This window comes from Siniperca chuatsi, linkage group LG12 (assembly GCF_020085105.1).
Source record: "Siniperca chuatsi isolate FFG_IHB_CAS linkage group LG12, ASM2008510v1, whole genome shotgun sequence".
NCBI classification, from domain to species: domain Eukaryota; kingdom Metazoa; phylum Chordata; class Actinopteri; order Centrarchiformes; family Sinipercidae; genus Siniperca; species Siniperca chuatsi.
In genome coordinates, this window is record NC_058053.1 from 24,920,608 (window position 1) to 24,938,249 (window position 17,642).

A 17,642-nucleotide genomic window follows, 5' to 3' on the forward strand; every position below is an offset into this window, starting at 1 on the left:
ACAGAAAACAAGCTTATTGTAACAGAACCTTGATATAATATACTGCACATGTATATTAAAATCAAAGTTCAAAAAGGGATGAATAATAATTTCCTGTGTATTTTAATCTGATTTTATGCAGGGAGTTTAAAAGTTTATTCAAAGAGGGACAACACCTTCTCATTCCCAGGCAGACGTTTTGTCATGCCCCTCTGTGTCATATTAACATGCACAGGGTACCCTTTGGCGTTAGTAGGAGACACCTTCAGAAACGATGTAACATCACTAAAAAGTGTGGTTAGGTTTAGGGAAAAAACCACTTGGTTAGGCAGTAGGAAGTCACGTGGCAAAAGTCACATAATTGACATGTAATGTAACTTAAAACTAAAAGCTTAAAAGTCAACATTCCCTTTTAGTTTCACAAGGGACACCCCGGTGTCCTCGGTGAAAGTCCTGGGTTTTTTTGGCCCATCCAACCACCCCATCTTCTCCTCCTTAAGCAGACTTTGTCGCTCTTTACATTAGGTCACCTGATTTCATAAAGGCTTTCTGTGCATGTTTATTTGACGCAGAGGGTTTTGACTAAATGTTCGTATTTGATGCCCTGGGAATGAGAATGGGCTGAGAGGGAAGTAGGTATAGTTTTCAGTTATGATGTGACACACAAACATGTATGATACTTATTAGACACATTCAATCATGGAAAAGTGGGTAAAAGAACTAAACCAGCAACTCTGCCAGCAACCAAGCTAGCAACTTTGATCCTTTGTAAATTAATTTCCATGGCGATATCTCCAGACAATAATCATGTTTTCTGTCTTTTTAGGGATGAAGAGGGAGGAGAACACTTGCGTAAGCGCTCCATGCATCTACCCTTTACCTATGCTACAGGTGAGGCCCTGCTCTACCAGTCCAACCATCCCATAGCAGGCTTTAGAGATGGAAACCATGAGAAAAATGGCAGTAAGTCAAAGAAGAGCCGGACTGACAGGCTGATAAGGGATGGCGTGGACCCTGGCTCTCTTCTAGGGGCACTCATGAGTCAAGATGAGTCGGTATACGTTTGCCAGCCTGCCCTGGAGCCCAAAATGTCATTCCATAGCAGCCTCTTTGGAGACCAAATGGGCTTCTCTGACTCTGAACCCTCCAGCTTGCATAGGAGCTGGGAAGAGTCAAGCAATGGTGTGTTGGGTCCAGGCATCGCAGAGCTAGGCACCAGTTTTGACCCACTGCTGGCTACTCTGGACTCCCTCTCGCTGGAAGGCCAAGAGGTTGTGGATTCGGAAGAGGGGGGTTGTTCAAATGGCGAGCTGTTTGGAGCTCTGGAAGGGCTTGGGCTGAGTGCCGAGGACCTGGAGCTGCTGTTGCTGGATGAACGGATGATCAGAGTTGAGATGGACCCTGAACATGTGCCCACCTTGGACGATCTGCTGACAAACGATGAGATTCTGTCATATATCTACGACTCTATAGAAGGTAAGACTGATTCCACAGACCATGGAGGACAAGTGCCTCTCAGTACTGCCTCAGCGGCAGCCACAACAGTGTCACTACCTGCAAGTAATCCCACCTCTGACACTAATGTGCAAATGCTGTTTCCTCACCATAAGAGTCCCCTGGTGGGGCAGGCTCCCATCGTCCAGCTGTCCCAGCAGATGCAACAGCACCTTAACATGCGACCGGGTAAAGTGGCACATGACTGGGGCCAGCAGAGTGACCGTTTGGCTAACACGATAGTTAACAGAGAGCTGCTGGGGCAAAATCAATCTATTCCGAACGGACAATGGACAGCTGAAGACATTCTAGTCAGTGCAGGGATACAACCGGGACACTATAACACACAACAGACTATTTTCAATGGCAAGGCTTCAGAACTGGATGACGAGCTTCATCAGCAGCAAACGCATCAACGCTACCTTCAGCAACAGCAGCAACCCAGGATGCAGAACCATCTCTCACAGCAGTGCCATGCCAAACAGAAGGCAGCCAACCTCAACGGACTGTGTGGCAGCTCCAGCACAGAGCATTCAGCGGGAAAATCCGAGTGGCAGGACTATGGATTCAGCGAGGGTCTAGACAGCCACCCCTGCCTTGATAACAGCCAAAAACCTTTGACAAGCACCTCACTAGATTCTGGCATGGATTATAGCATGCCTGATATTGACAATGCAGATTACACTATTAGTGGAAATGGTTTGTTTGGGAGGAGTGGACAACAGCACGGGGCTGAGTCCACAGTTTCATCCTTCCAGGGGATGAACCATAAACGGCAGCAGGAGCAGATTCCAGTTCCTTTGACCCAGATCATCTCCAGCCTGTCACAGCGCCCTCCCCCCAATGCTTCCCTGGAGCAGATCCTAGGAGTGAGCAAGCCTTGCCGGCAGTTGGACCACTATGGCATGGTGACCTCTGAGATCCCTCATGACCCCAGTCCCAATAAGGTGAGGTTGCTGAAACACTGATATGTTGTTATGGTGTCGAAATCATAACTAGCTAAAGCTGTTTGAGTTCATTCTTGAATTCTGGAACAGTATGTGTAATGCAAGCTCAAAAGGTATACTTGCTAGCTTTCCGGAGCTTTCAACTGCATCTCACACTGTTAGCTAAAAAGTGATTTTCACAGTATCCAGCTGCAAAATAACACATACTGTTGGGGAAATGGTTCTCAAAACTTTTCAAAAAGCGTTGCTGTATGATCATGCATTATTATCATCATGTTTTTTGTTAGTAGCCACACTAGTAGTTGTGCTACAGGGGTCTGTCCAATACTTTAGAGCTGCAACAATTAGTCGATTAATTGATCAAAAGAAAATTAATTGGCAACTGTTTTGATCATCAATGAATCGTTTAAAGAGGCCATATTATGCAAAGTTACACAGCCCACGCCTTAGGGAGTTAATGTCTCCTACAGAAAACACTGCTCTTGACCTGGTTGAAATGCCTCGTTTGTACTTTGCCTTTTTCTCCGTTGCTTGTCTAATCAGAGCAGACTGGGCTTTTTAGGGAGCTAAAACGGAGCATTTCAGACAAAGGGTGAATAGAGGTACTGCAGCAATGTATAGTATGAGAAAAATAATGTGTTTTTTGAACATTAAAGCATGTAAACCTGTTCTTGTAGGGCCCTCAAATAAAAGTATGAACCTGAAAATGTTATTAAGTAATTTTTCAAGTAAAAATGCCAAACATTTGCTGATTCCAGGTCCGCAAATCTGAGAATTTGTTGCTTTTCTTGGTCTAACATTATAGTAAAATAATTATTTGGGGGTTTGGGACTGTTGGTCGGACAAAACAAGACATTTAATGATGTCACAGGATATTGTGATTGACATTTTTTTCACAGTTTTACTGATAAAATGATTAATTTCAGAAAATAATATGTAGATTAATCGATTCGAATAATCGATCGTTGCAGCCATACTTTGGTCCAATTACTTTGGTGATCTGCAGAATTTTCATGTAACTCCACCAACAGTTCACATTTTCCACTTGTCCAACATTTCAGTTAATGACAAAATACCTAAAAAACGAATACCGCATTCTTATTAAATTTGCTGTGGATATTCATGACACACAGAGGATGAATGATTTTGTTCACACTTTGACCTTTCCTTTCAATGATTAGCCTAAAATTGCCAGGTGTGCCACCCGCAGCGTAATCTGTCAACATTTTATACATGATATATCAAATTCTAACGGGCAGACAGCCATGACAGTTGTAGAGAAAATGAATGTTCCCCACTGAAGGACCCTACGAATTTGAGTGATGCCTGACCAGTCACACAGAATATACTGTAATACTGTCTCCCGTGATGCATTACCAATACACTATTATCACATAACAGCATCACATCTGCCTTTTGTCAGTTCAGCATTTTGCCAGTTTATGGTGTTTTACATTTGAATGACAGCATATGTACAATATATTGTTTGTTGTTGTTTGTGCATCAGTGCATCTTAATTTCCAACAGAAGTTTGTAAAACTCAGACTAAAGTACACATTAACACATTTCTAAAAATGTCATGACATTTTTAAAGGTAGTTACACAGATGTATGCTACCTTTGTATTGCAATATACTGTATAAGGAATTATAGAATTATTTTTATTAAAATAGTTTATTGCACCCAAATTACTTACTTTTGTTCTCTCAAATTAGTAGCTTGTGCACACAAATTTACAGAACATCTTTTTATCTCATAAAATATGTGTAGCATATTTCAAACGTTACATAGTACAGTACTGTACACTACATTAAATCCTTGCTAATTTTATAAAAATTTAATCAAATCAGATAAATCATTACACCCTGGTAGTGGAAGGCCTAACATGTCTATATGCCGGAATAGGACCATAGTTGCCAACCCAAGGCAGAAACCTAAGAAGAGGCACAGAGCTGTCTTTTTTTCTACATCTGTGTCTTGTTTGTTTTATTCATTTAGAGTCATTGCTCAAAGTTTTGAAGATTGAAAAGATATGATGTGCTGGCGCAATTTGTTTCCTCTCTCTCTGTGACCTACAAAAAAAATCAAAGTTTTTTTTATTTGCTGCAGAGACTGAAAGTGTTTGCAGACAGGATGAGAAGAGAAGTATCAGGTTTCGTTAATGTAGTGAAGGGTTTCTCAACCACCAACAAATGGTGCATGAGACCAAGACTGATTACAAAATGTATCCAACAAATACCAGTTTATTTAACAGAAAGTTTGAAATATAGTAGTATTTCTATGTTTCTATGCTGGAGAATACAAAATAACATACTCAAATTTAGTGCTGAAACACTTGGTGGTTTAATGGATTTGTCAATGGACAGAAACCATTCTGATAATGAATTGGTGATTTTTATAATTTATCCAGTAAAAGTAAAAAATAAACTTTTCTTGGTAAACAGACTCACATTAGTTTCTCTAATGTTGGGGTTTCTGTTTTTACATCACTGTAAATTAGATAGCTTTAAGTTTTTGGATTGTTAGTCAGACTAGATATAGATTTAAAGATGTCACTTTGTGTGCTCAGAACTTGTGAGCATTTGTTGTAGAGACTGATCAATACTGAATTTTTCAGGCAGACACAGATCTCGATATACGCATACATAAAGCAAGTGTGTGAGGTCATCACATGACGTCATGACATTTATATGCTTGTATTGTTTTTTCAAACAGGAAAATTACCCTTATTCCCACAGTTTTCAGTCTTCATACACAACATATATCAAAATGCGTTTAGCTACATCTTCTTTCAGAATATATGTTAAACATCCTTGTCAATCCCACTGTCCCGAACTGTCTGACCAAACAGACAAATTATTCAAATCCACAGAACTTTATTTTGAATTAATTTGTCCGTTTTTACTGAATTCTGGGGAGATACCATATTGTATAAAATGATGCACATTTCCATTTGATGGAATGACAAAACATTCAGTTGGGTTTGAATATTTCCTTCATATAGCTTTATTGAATAGCTACCAGCGACAAAACTGGATGTTGAGGGATTGAAATCTACATAACAAGGGTTCTATTTTAAGACCATTGCTTCCGCTTACTCGCTAACCCGCTGTCTGTATTCATGATGTCCTCTTGCCTTGTGCAGATGGAGAATGGCTGCATCCTGAACAGTACTTACCCAGGAGGCTGTGCTCTGCCCAACAGGAACGGAGCAGCGCCCCCTACTGCGCAGATGCCCGTCCCTGAGACTTTGTCCAGCCTCCCCGACCCACCAGCCACCGGCTTCTACCTCTGACCAGCTGATCAGGAGCAGTCATGCAGCAGGACACTGTTAATGGCCAGAAACACACAATAACTGGACCAGCCTTATACATCTAGATAACACGACAAGCAAAGCTTAATAAATGTAGGCCTATATGTTTTTCTTTATTTTGTTTCGAATTTGTAATATTCTTTTGTGGGGGGAGGGGATCATTGTGTTGTATTTCAAGTCATATTATCATATGAGTCCTTTGTTTACAATAATGCAGTCAAGAGTGCTCAGCTGAGTTTATTTTAAGTAATACAGAGAGGTAAATTATGAGTTTGAGTTTTACAAATCTGCGTTCAGATACAACACAAAGCACAATTTAGATTCAGAGTCAACAAATATTATGGATAGTATACTGGATTATGGATTTTTTGGGCGGGGGGTTCAATACCAATTATTCAATATATAAATCTAAAATCTGCACGCAGTGAAAGAACAAGATAATAAAAGGAACAAATGTCTTAAAAAATGTGGATATACTGGGTTAATAATGGGTGGTGTTGGGTAAATGATTGATACCAGTTTACCAGTGGTAGCTGTATATAAGCCAATAAATATCACTTGTAGTAGATCAAGGGATTATCAACAAATTTGATTAATCATTTTTCAAGCAGACATTTGCAGCTTCCAGCTTCTCAAATGTCAGGATTTGCTGCTTTCTTTGTCTTATATGGAAGTAAGTTGAATATCTTTGAGTTTTGGACTGTTGGTCAGACAAAACAAGACATCTGAAGATGTCATGTTTGGCTCTACGAATTTATGATCAGCATTTTGTCATCATTTTCTGACATTTTATAGACAAAACTATTAATCGAGAAAATAACCAACATATTAATTGATAATGAAAATGATCGTCGGTTGCAGCCATAAATTGTAAGATGTGAAAACAGGCAAAGGATGCAGACAAACTAGGCAAAGAGAGGTTGATATATGTCTCCACTTCATGAATGTACAGACACAGGACCAGAAAGGACAGGGTCTGGAGTATTAGTATCTGGCCAAGCATCAAATGCAGTTCGTTGTCATGTGGCTTTTATTGAGTTTTGTCCTGATTTTATTTATAATTTAGTTTTAGGGTTAGGGTCATTTGATTTGCTTTGTATCTGAACGCACAATAAAACACACACAAACCCACGCTCTATCGTCGTCAGTGCAACTCCAACGTGATTGCAGGCTTTTGGTACTGGCAGTCGACAGGACATCGGCATCTCAGTTTTCAGTTTTCCATCATGCTACAAGAATGTAATCTTTCAGTGTTCAGTGATTTCTTTGTTGAACAGTTTTACTTGTCAACAATGAGATTAATCCATATATGTTTGGAAAAAAGTATAGAATATGGAAATTATGGCTAGATATATCCTGCACTTTATTTCAAGCACCCACTTAATGCAGATCTGTAGTCAGGGATACTGGCGTTATAAAAACAACAGACCCTGTTTATCTTTGAAGTACGGATGCAACATGGAGCAGTTTGCATTTTTCTTCTTATTTTGAGGTACATTTCAGGTGATGGGTTAATGTCCTCACAAGCACAAACACTTCTATACAATTGTTAGTGTCATCATTTGTATCTTTCACCACTTGAATTATTATTTTTGTTGTTGTTGATAATGTTGATAATCTTGGACCTCTGGATGCGTTTTCTCTTTTATTTTGGTCATTGTTAAAAGTTTAACTGGCTCGATTAGAAGAAGTCCATTTTCATTTTGTCTATTTATTCATGTCCTACAGCAAGTAAGCATTCTTGATTGTTTTGAAGTTGATGTGTAAGACATTCTCTTGTACAAAAAAAGAAGAAAATTTAAAGCTTTGTCATCCTGTAGCTAAGCAGTTGTTGCACTTGCTCTCCAGAGGGAAGCAGTGGAAAATCATTCTACAGTGAATTCAGACCCAACTCCATTAAAGTACAATCAAACCAGAGTTTTTAAAGGAAAAGTCAGACATCTTGTTTGCTGTCTCACTCAGAGTTGGAAGGGAAACACATACTGGATGCGCAGAAATGAAATTATACCAATCTTCTCACCTGCCTTGTCATCTGAGTTAGAAAACAAACATATTTCCCCAAAATGTGAGACTTTTCCTTTCAAATGGTAGAAAACTTGGTGATACATCAGGGCAGTAATTTCAGGTCTACACAGCATCTTGGAGCAGTTACAGAAAGGCAAACACTGAAAAACCAAATGTGAGTATTAAAAAGAGATCTCTACTGGAAGGATACAGTTCTGAATGTTTCTTGTACATAGCACAATGACCGGAAAATGATGCAGAGAAGAATTATTTCATCAAGCAGAGATGCTGAAAAGAGATTTCCATTGAATTGTTTAAATAATGTCATTACAATTGGTATTAATATTATTGTTATATGTTTTATGATGAAATGTGATACACGTGTCATTCGAATTGACTCGTTTCTTTCCCTTTCTTTTTACTACAGCAGAAATGTTTGCTATATTTAATATGATTGATGTGACTTATTAACAATGTGAAAAAAGATGTGTATATAAAGGCAAACAAGCTTTGACAAATACAGGTATGTACATAGTTTTACGTCAAGTCACTCGTTTCAAGCACTATTTTTAAAACACATGCTTATCAAACTCCTATGTTGATTCTTCCCCCCCCCCCCATTTTTTAAATTGTAAATAGTACTCTCATCACAAAACACTGGACTCTATGACTGCCTGAAATGGTGCCATACTACTGAGACTTATTAAATAGTCTATAATGTTGGAGAGTTTAATTTTCTTTTGTTTAGCCACAGTAACTTTAACATGCTAACAGGACAAGGTGTAGATGTTGCAGATTTGATCCGTGTCCTTTGACTGCTTGTTTCAAATGTATTATTTTCTTCCTCTGAAATAAAGGATTTCTTCAATCACAGCGAAAACACAAACATCTCGCAAGCATCTAACTCTGACCACTCATGCGTCTCGCTCTCTGAGCCCTCCAGTTTTGTATTCACTTGGACAGGAAACAGCAGGGGTTTCCAACCTTTGTCAGTGACTCCTTACTGTGGACCCCTGACATGTAAAGGTGCTATGTGTAGCATTTTAACATCAATAAATCATTACCACATTAACCCTGAGAAGTCTGCATAATTTCTGTAAACAAAACCACTGCCATGGCTTATAAGTAACAGTCCACAAAGAGGCCCAATGCTAGGTTTTCCACCATAGGATCCCAGAAAGTGCAGTGCTTTAACGTACTGTGGAGTATCTTACACCATTTTCAGTGTGCACCACCCAGATTGACAAGATGCATTTGATCGATGACAGTGGTGGAATGTAACTAAGTACATTTACTCAAGTACTATAAGTACAAATCTGAGACACTTGTACTTTACTTGAGGATGTTCTTTTCATGCCACTTTTTACTTGTACTCCGCTACAGTTCAGAGAGAAATATGGTACTTTTTACTCCACTACAATTATTTGACAGCTGTAGTTACTAGTTACTTGGCAAATTAAGATTTTTGCACACAAAACACGTGACAATGTACAAGTACAGCTGAAACCATTAGGCCATTAACCCATTGTCAGAAAATGTATTTACAACTATAATCGTTTAGTCATTTTTCATGCAAAATAGTTCCAGCTTCTCAAATGTGAAGATTTTCTGCTTTTCCTTTTAATTATTTTGAGGTTTGGACTGTTGGATGGGCAGAACGAGCATCGTGAAGGCGTCACTTTGGGCTCTGGGTCATTGTGACGCCATTTCTCACTATTTTCAGAATTTTTACAAACCAATCGATCGATCGATCGATCGAGGGAGAAAATAATCAGCAGATGAATCCATAATGAAAATAATCATTAGCTGCAGTCCGATGCAAAATTGTTCAAAATGAGCTTTAATGCATGAGCAATAATAATCTAATGATATAATATATAATAGTATAACAGTCACAGGGGACGTTTTTCTGCTTTGAGTACTTTCACTTTTAATACTTTAAGCACATTTTCCAGATTATACTTACATACTTTTACTAGTAACATTTTCAATGCAGGACTTTTACTTGTAACAGAGTATTTTTACAGTGTGGTATTACTTAAGGATCTGAATGCTTCCTCCAGCACTGATCAATGGCATCAGACCATCAAATCTATGTTGCAGTGAAAGTATTGCTTTGAACAGAACTTTGTTCACAGCTCACACGTCAGTCCAGGAATCACTAGAGTTCATCCCAGCTGAAAACGAGTTGTCTTTTAAAATAAAAGTGTTACACATTTGCATCATTCCTGTTCATTTAAGAGCCTCTTAATTGCCTTTAAAATAAACATTGACTCATGCATCCTTGTAACTGTTGATGGAGTCTGAACGACATTGCAGAAACTGCCTACAGAACTCACTGTAATTCATTGTGATCAGCAGGCAGCCAGAGGGGAGCGGCGGCAATATGAGTCGACGAGAAAGGACAAGCAGTCACAATATGGTCTTTGCACTGTTTCAGGCTTCTTACACTCCAGTAAAAAATGCTGCTCTTCATATCATCGGTGGTGCAGCAAAAGATGAGCAACATGGGATCCATTATGTGAAATCACAATTAAAAATTAAAGCTGAGACTGCCTGGATGCAGTTCAGAGGTGGCATTATGTTTGACACTCCTCACCTCTGGAGACACATCAGTCTCTTTATCCTTTCACAGTGAAGACATTACTGTTGGAAGATGTCAAAATGTTATGAAAACTCACTATCATCCCTCTAACGCTCCTACAGGAACCATGTGGTCTTCATTAGTGTATTACCTCCACCAAGGAGAAAACAAAACTGTTTTAAGGATTACATACAGTTTAAACTGTTTAACATTGTGTGATTGTTCAATAGTTTAAAAAAGTCCTATGTCTCATGAAGTATTACACTCATTTAAATGGCAAAATATGACCCTTTAATCCTTTTTCTGTTATTTAAAAAAGAAAGTAGAACGCATTCAGATAACATACTTCCACCGAGGCTGCACAATCCACAAAATGTGTTCTTTTACTAATCACAAACCTTTTGAAATGATTTATAGTCTAGTTCCGATCCTGCATCAAAATACACAGATTTATAGATCATTACAGGATACATGCATACATTTTTCCATTAAAGTCAATTCTGTAGATCAGGAAAACATTGTCAAATGATCATACAGTAGACACTGTTTCTTACAATATTGTGAAATCTCTGGAGCTGCACCAGAAACTAGCACATGTACTAACTTTCGACCAAATTTCATTGAAACTTGTTTTGCTAATTAACAAACAGGAACAGAAACATGATCTCCTTGGCAGAGGTAACAAATTCACTTTATTGTAAAGTACTGAATTTAATTTAAACCCCATACGGCACATGAGCAGCACAGTATTCTCTGCAAATCATGAATTTACCCCCTACTGTACAAATTAAGCAGAGGATGGGTTATCATATTAAACCTTTTCCAGAAATATACATTAAGGACCCAGTGACTAAGAAACAGCTGACGCACATGTGGATGGTTTGAGTCTAAACCAAAACACAAGTAATTTGTCATAAGTAGTCAAGACAAATTCCCTGATTTACCTCAAACCCCTCAGTTAACAAAAATCTCCTCAAACTGCTGCTGCTGTAATCTTCTGTCTTAATAACAGCGTCAAATCAGAGATATTAAAAAAAAAAGTCAGCTTTTGATTTGTTTGAGTGCAGTCCTATTTTAATCCTCAGCCACAGAGGAAAGAACTATGGCAAATTGCAGATCAGCCTGAGGCTCACTGACATCACTAGTATTCAAAAATCAAGCCACAAAATAAAAAGGTAATATCACTCATTGTTAATGGCAGGGAAAAGGAGGGCAGAGGGACGTGGATGGGGGGCAGAAACAGAGTCAATGTGCACATATAATCCTATTATTAGCTAACCTAGATTTATATTTGACATACAGCCATTGGAAACTTGATCTTGGGTCATTAGTTTTGAAGATAAAGCCAATAATAGTGGAAATGAATACCAAGACTTTGAGATGAATGTCAGAAAGAGGCAGTGGAAATGTCACTTTGAGTCTCCTGAGGGCGTTGCAGCACATTTCCAGGGTGAGGTTGGGTGGTGGTTGGAGGTGAGGGTGGGGTGAGAACCACTAAAGCGCTCCTTGTTTAATCAATGACACATCTTGCCTTATTTTAGTCTAACAAGGCAAAAGAAAGAACAATGGCATTGAGTTTGCCTAAAGGACATCGTTATAGCTATAATGTTCAGTGGGGAGATGTGAGCTGTGTCAGGCTGAGTCAGCCACGCAGACTGCAGACATATTTAGATAATAACTCGCCAATTAGAGTCTCTCGGAAGTAGAGAGAGGAGGAACTGCTGCCTGGGACAAGTGAATCATCAGCCCCAGTGCTGCTTCCCCCCTCTGAGTCTGTCATAGCCACACTGTAGTTTTCATGGATGCCAAATACAGAAAAAGAGTTGCCAAAAAGGCCCCAAGAGAAACATTCTGCATGCACAAACATATTGGCGTAGACAGTATATCTTAATTAAAGTGTGGATAGGTGATGCCGTCTTTTTATCTAGTGGACAACAGGCCTTTTTCACAGCAGGCATTTTGACTAGTCATAGTAGGAAAAGCACAGGAGTTACTAGTGATTATTTCCATTTTCTGCTACTTTACACTTCTGCTCCACTACATTTGAGAGGCAAACATTGCGCTTTTTATTCCACTACATTTATTTAACAGGTGTAGTTACTTTTTACTTTTCAGTTTAAGATTTTACATAAAAACATATAAGTTTATAAAAGACAGTTATATATTAAAGCAGAGGTTCCCAGCCTTTTTGTGGCCCCATACAAAGAAGCAGTTGGGGCCCCTTGTCACATTTCAGGCTGTTAGTCATTTCACCAAAGTGTGCTGTCCCGTGTAATCTGTGGTTGTATTTAAATTTAAATTGCTCTCCAATATTTCACAAAAAAGCAAAGATTAGAAAATATATTAAAAAATTGAATACAAATGTGTGTCCCATGAATAATTAATAAATTATCTTGTGACATTTTGGAGGGGTGGGAAGACCAGCTAAAACAGTAAAATTATAGTCACGCATTGACTTGTCAAAAAATGAAAAATTTTGAATCACCCTTTCCTATAAATAGGAAAGGGTGATTCAAAACACTAAATACCCCCACCTGCATCACCTTGTACTGGAGGTTTTAAGCATGCTAGCCTCCTCTTTCCCATGTGAGCCGATCTTTTTAAGGTACGTGAGGTCATCAAAGTCCATGTACCAGAAACGAAATGGTAAACCTTCAAGGTGTCCCGTCCTAACAGGTGGAAGAAGGGTAACAGGAGAGTGAGGGAGATGTCAATCAAGCAAAATCTACACACGGCCACACAGCCCTGGGAAGAAGTCTAATCTTCTTCAAAATAAGTGGAAACACCTGGGAGGGTGAACCAAGGGTCAATCTGTTGACACCAGTGACACGCCAGTGCAAGCTGGAGCAGAGGCTGCGTTTCATTAGTCGTTCAACATGCCCTCGACACTTCCAATTGTCTGTAGAACTCAGGTGAACTTCGTGAGCTCGACCCTCGGAGGGCTGAGGGAGCGAGTCAACAACGATCAGTTCACTCAGAGGTGTACATCACCCACAATGCATTGCAGTTATGCATTTTGTGCAAGAACATGCACCCATGGTTAGGTGGCAGTAACTAATTGCAGTAAAAATGTACTTGGATTGTTGTCGTCTTCAGTTTAATGTGTCATTTCTGTATTCCCAACATTATTTGTAAACGCATGGAAAATTTGCTGTTTTGTAAGATATCATAAACCCGTAGCAATAATCATAATAATGATCACAAACAGACATTTCTAAATCAGAAACTGATGCAGCTAATCACAAAGTGCCTATGTATTGCAATCAAATGAAGAAGACGCCTTCGCCTCATTGAAATGAGTCTGCAGATATTTCTGATGATTTGTAAAATGCAGTATAGCGCCGAGCCTACAACTGCCGATCGATCCATGATAGTTTGGAAAGTGTACAAGGGCAGGTGCGTTCCATTAACCCCCCCACTCCTCCCCTCTGCTCTCCAAGTGGCCTCTGTGCAACGTATGCTGTTACGTAATACCGAGGGCTGATGGGAAGTGGAACTACTAATGAAGATAAAGAGTTTCCCCTCGGGGATCAATAAAGTATTTCTGATTCTGATTCTGATTCTGAAATACAGCCAAAGTCCACCAGAATAAAAGGCTGTCTGACACTGACTAATGTGATTTAGGAAGCTCATATATGTATGTTTCACTTTACTGAGATGTGATTAAAAACCTGTATATCCAATGAAGAAACAGCTTTCAACCATAATAACAATATATAAAAGTTTTGCATCCTTGCATTAAAGCCCTCGGGAGAGATGGTTTGTAAAGCAGAAATCCAATTCACCTCCCTTTTGTCGAGTATATCGCCACTTTGTTCAAGTTATTAACTTTTAAATCCCTCAGAACCTGAATACAGAGACATAATGCTTCAAATATAAAGTGGACTGCAGTGGTGGAATGTAAAGTACATTTACTCAAGTGATTGGTGATTTTGAATGTGAATGTTTGTGATGAACTGAAGGATGAAGTTTTCCTTTATGGGTTGTGAAAATTCTCCTACTTGTTGAGCTAAATAAACTCTTTAACCCCCCCTCGGATCAGCAGGAAAATGCATCATCACAGAGCTGAAAACAGGCTGTTCATCTGAGCTCATGAAAAGTTGACTTTGTAGAGATTCGTGGTTCTCACAGGACAGCGACACTACAAACATATGATCTTATAGACCATGATGCATTGCTGTAGATTAAACTACCCAACAGTATATAAGGTAGTTAAAATGGGCACAACCTTCAGTAGTAAAATGCAACACATTAATGCAGCAGTAATATTAATCCAGAAACATCAGATATAACAGGAAAACACTGACAGGAGCATTTTACTGCTCAATGCAGGACTTTTACTTGTAGTGGAGCATTTTCACAGAGTGGTGTTACTACTTTTACGTAACTAAAGGATCTGAACACTTCTTCCACCACTGGACTGCCACCAGATATTCTCTATCATTTCTTCCAACAGAGCTCGAATGTTTTGGGTCTTGATGTTTTATCTAATGCACAGGAAGTCACACAGGCATTTTTATTTTCCTTAATCTGAATGAGGTACATGAGTTGATATCACTGACAGGGGTAATGTTTTCTAGTGTGAGGATGCCTGAATAAAGTACAGCTGTTTAGTGTAACTGCACACTTTCTACATTTGTAGCTTTAGGAGAGTTTGCTTTGTGTTTTCTTTTGGCTTACAACATGCATGAACCCCAAGGACTGGAGACAAGAGGGACCAGAGGGCAGCAGCAATAAAAGAGAGTCAAGAGAGTGGGCTTAAAATTCCACATTAAGGTTCATGACCTGCTTCTAGGGATAGAAGAGGTAACTGTTTCTGCATATTACCTCACATTTTGTGACACATCTTGGATCCTCCCTCTGAATTCGTGTCTGCAAAACACATTTTGGAGTCAAAGGAAAAGGATTATGTGAATGAATGAATATAATATTAGAACAAGAAAAAAAAACTGCAAGAGGGCTTAAAACTGAGCTAAGCAGGGCTTTAATGGGGTGTAACGAAACATCATTTGACAATAACATCATACAATGACTTAGCTGTTAGGTGCCATATTGTCCACTAGGTGGCAGTAGCACACAGTGAGAGGATAAAGACACTGGAGCAGCTTGCACATGGCTTCCATGCTGATAAGGTGATGTGTTCAGTGGGAGGAGGAGAGGCAGGAAAACCAGAAGAGAAGGGTCAAAGGGACTGAAAGAGACATGGTTAGCCCTGGACGAAGGCCAACATACAGGCAGCCTCTTAAGGAAATGAGCTGAAGACTTCACTTTAAGAACAACTGTGTGATTACATGGTTGACTTTCCTTTTTAGGCCCACATTTATTCTTCTACATATAGCTTTGTTGTAAATATTACCACCACATTCTCCATTTGTGGCTATTCCTCCTTTTTTGGGGGGGAGTTTTGTTTGTATCCACCTCATGAACGTACACCGATATTTATTCTCCTTTTAGCTCTGGTTTGGTCTTTGTTTGTCTGCTGTTTGGTGCCGGTAAGCAGCGTGAAGTTGATTTATTGAAGCTTTTCTGAAAACAGCTGCTGCTGAAAACAGGGTTAATAGGAGCGTTGAGATTGAACCAAATGTACCATAAAACCAAAGAAATTTGCTAAAAGATGCTAACAAGCTCAATAGAATTGCAGACTTTAATTCTCTAATAATTCTCTACCGGTTTGTCACTATAAGAAACCCCTTTTCACATGTAGTCATTTGATTGATTTCATTGGTAATAGACAGATTATTGATGAGTGGTATTTTAAGAACTATAAAAGTTGTAGAATACCAACCCCTTCTCATTCCCAGGGCGTCTTCATCAAGGCCCAGCATTGTTCTTATCAGATGCTCATCTTAGGTCTGCGCACCTTTATTTAAACTATAAGGGGGAAAAGTGAATCAAGGCGTCTGGATGACAGCTGACATACTGTAGTGGTGTTTTGCTTTTAATGAATGGGCAGGAAAAGCTTCCACTCTACTTTCAAACTGGCAAACTGTTCCTTAATAGAGCACACAGACGTTCCAGTATGTCTCAGCTGTATTACCACCAGCCAAACACTGTCCAAATCACTGTCTCAGCAAGGTTACAGTTTAGTAAGAACTTTCGCTACTGCTTTTGTAACGTAAGTGGACGAATCACTTCCAAAGCCTCTTGGTGAAGTATCAACTCCAGGGCAACAGATTCATTTTCTCCAATATTACCATCGTCCTTAAAGCGTCTTGTCGTTTGGCTGAAGTGCCTGATATTTATAGAAAAGCACCTGTTTGACTTTGGAAATGTTTTTGAGTAACTGTAATGTTTTTCTGTAACAGATACCAAGACTCTGGCTCGACATTTTCAAATTTGCCTCTTGAATTTAAAAATGATAGTTTACCCTTTACTGCCATCTTAAGACCCATATTTATACAACTGCATTTGAGACTCCACATGTCATGGCATGATTACTTTTATTTTGTCTGTTTCACTAGTTTACCATTTTATTTTCAATCTAAATATTTACATGTATTCTACATTTCTCTGTAAATGATATTGGGCAGCATTTGTTGTTTTTGAATTTGCTCTGTGCAGGGAATAAATGGACTTTTCTTGAAATCCGCATTTCTGCTGTTTACTCCACAGATCAGCAGCTATAATCAATACTGTATGTGGCTGTTCATTGTCCCCAGAGGATGATTCATAATGTTTTTGGTGACCCTTCCTCAAGCACGACAAAGTTAAAGCCCAGAATCACAAAACCAGCACTTATATTGGGCAAGTGACCACTTGACAGGTCTTTCACAGGCCTGACACATATAGACAGACCACCATTCACACCTACGGGCATTTTACTGTCTCCAATTCACCTAACATGCAGGAAACCGGGGCACCTGGAGGAAACCACTGCAGGCACCACACACAATGCATGAACACGTAGGAACCAAGACAGCATTTTAATTTGTACACAAGAGTAAATGCACTGAGCGTGTTCATGCTCCCCGGAGGATGAACTCTTATCATTCGGAAAGTCACATTGATTTCCTTTACCATCTTTACCTTCACCATCAGGACAAAATGTCAGGTTTGCACACAAAATCTTTTCAAAACAAATGAGTGAAACTCCCAGCACACATTCACCCTCCAGAGAGAATAATGCTTTTTAGGACTAAATGACGGTAATAACAATAATAATAAAATGCTGCTGTTATTTCTGTTTGCTAATAATTTATAAATGCTTTAACAGCACACACATTATGTCTTGCTAATAAAGGTCAATGGATTGAACTGACAGAGAGAGCGAGAGAGAGAGACAGAGGGAGGGGAGGTACGGGGGGAGAGGGAGGGAGGTAGAG

General features: G+C 39.2%; 1 protein-coding gene across 1 annotated transcript in view; it reads left to right on the forward strand.

Moving 5' to 3' along the window:
* The window catches only part of LOC122885937 (aryl hydrocarbon receptor-like), a 47,040-nt gene extending 38,232 nt beyond the window's left edge, over positions 1 to 8,808 (forward strand). Inside the window, exons 10-11 of the mRNA XM_044217722.1 lie at positions 806 to 2,420; positions 5,565 to 8,808. Of these exons, the coding sequence (XP_044073657.1) occupies positions 806 to 2,420; positions 5,565 to 5,714 (1,765 nt within the window). The 3' untranslated portion in view covers positions 5,715 to 8,808. The remainder of the gene's footprint in view (positions 1 to 805; positions 2,421 to 5,564) is intronic.
* The last annotated feature ends 8,834 nt before the right edge of the window (positions 8,809 to 17,642 follow it).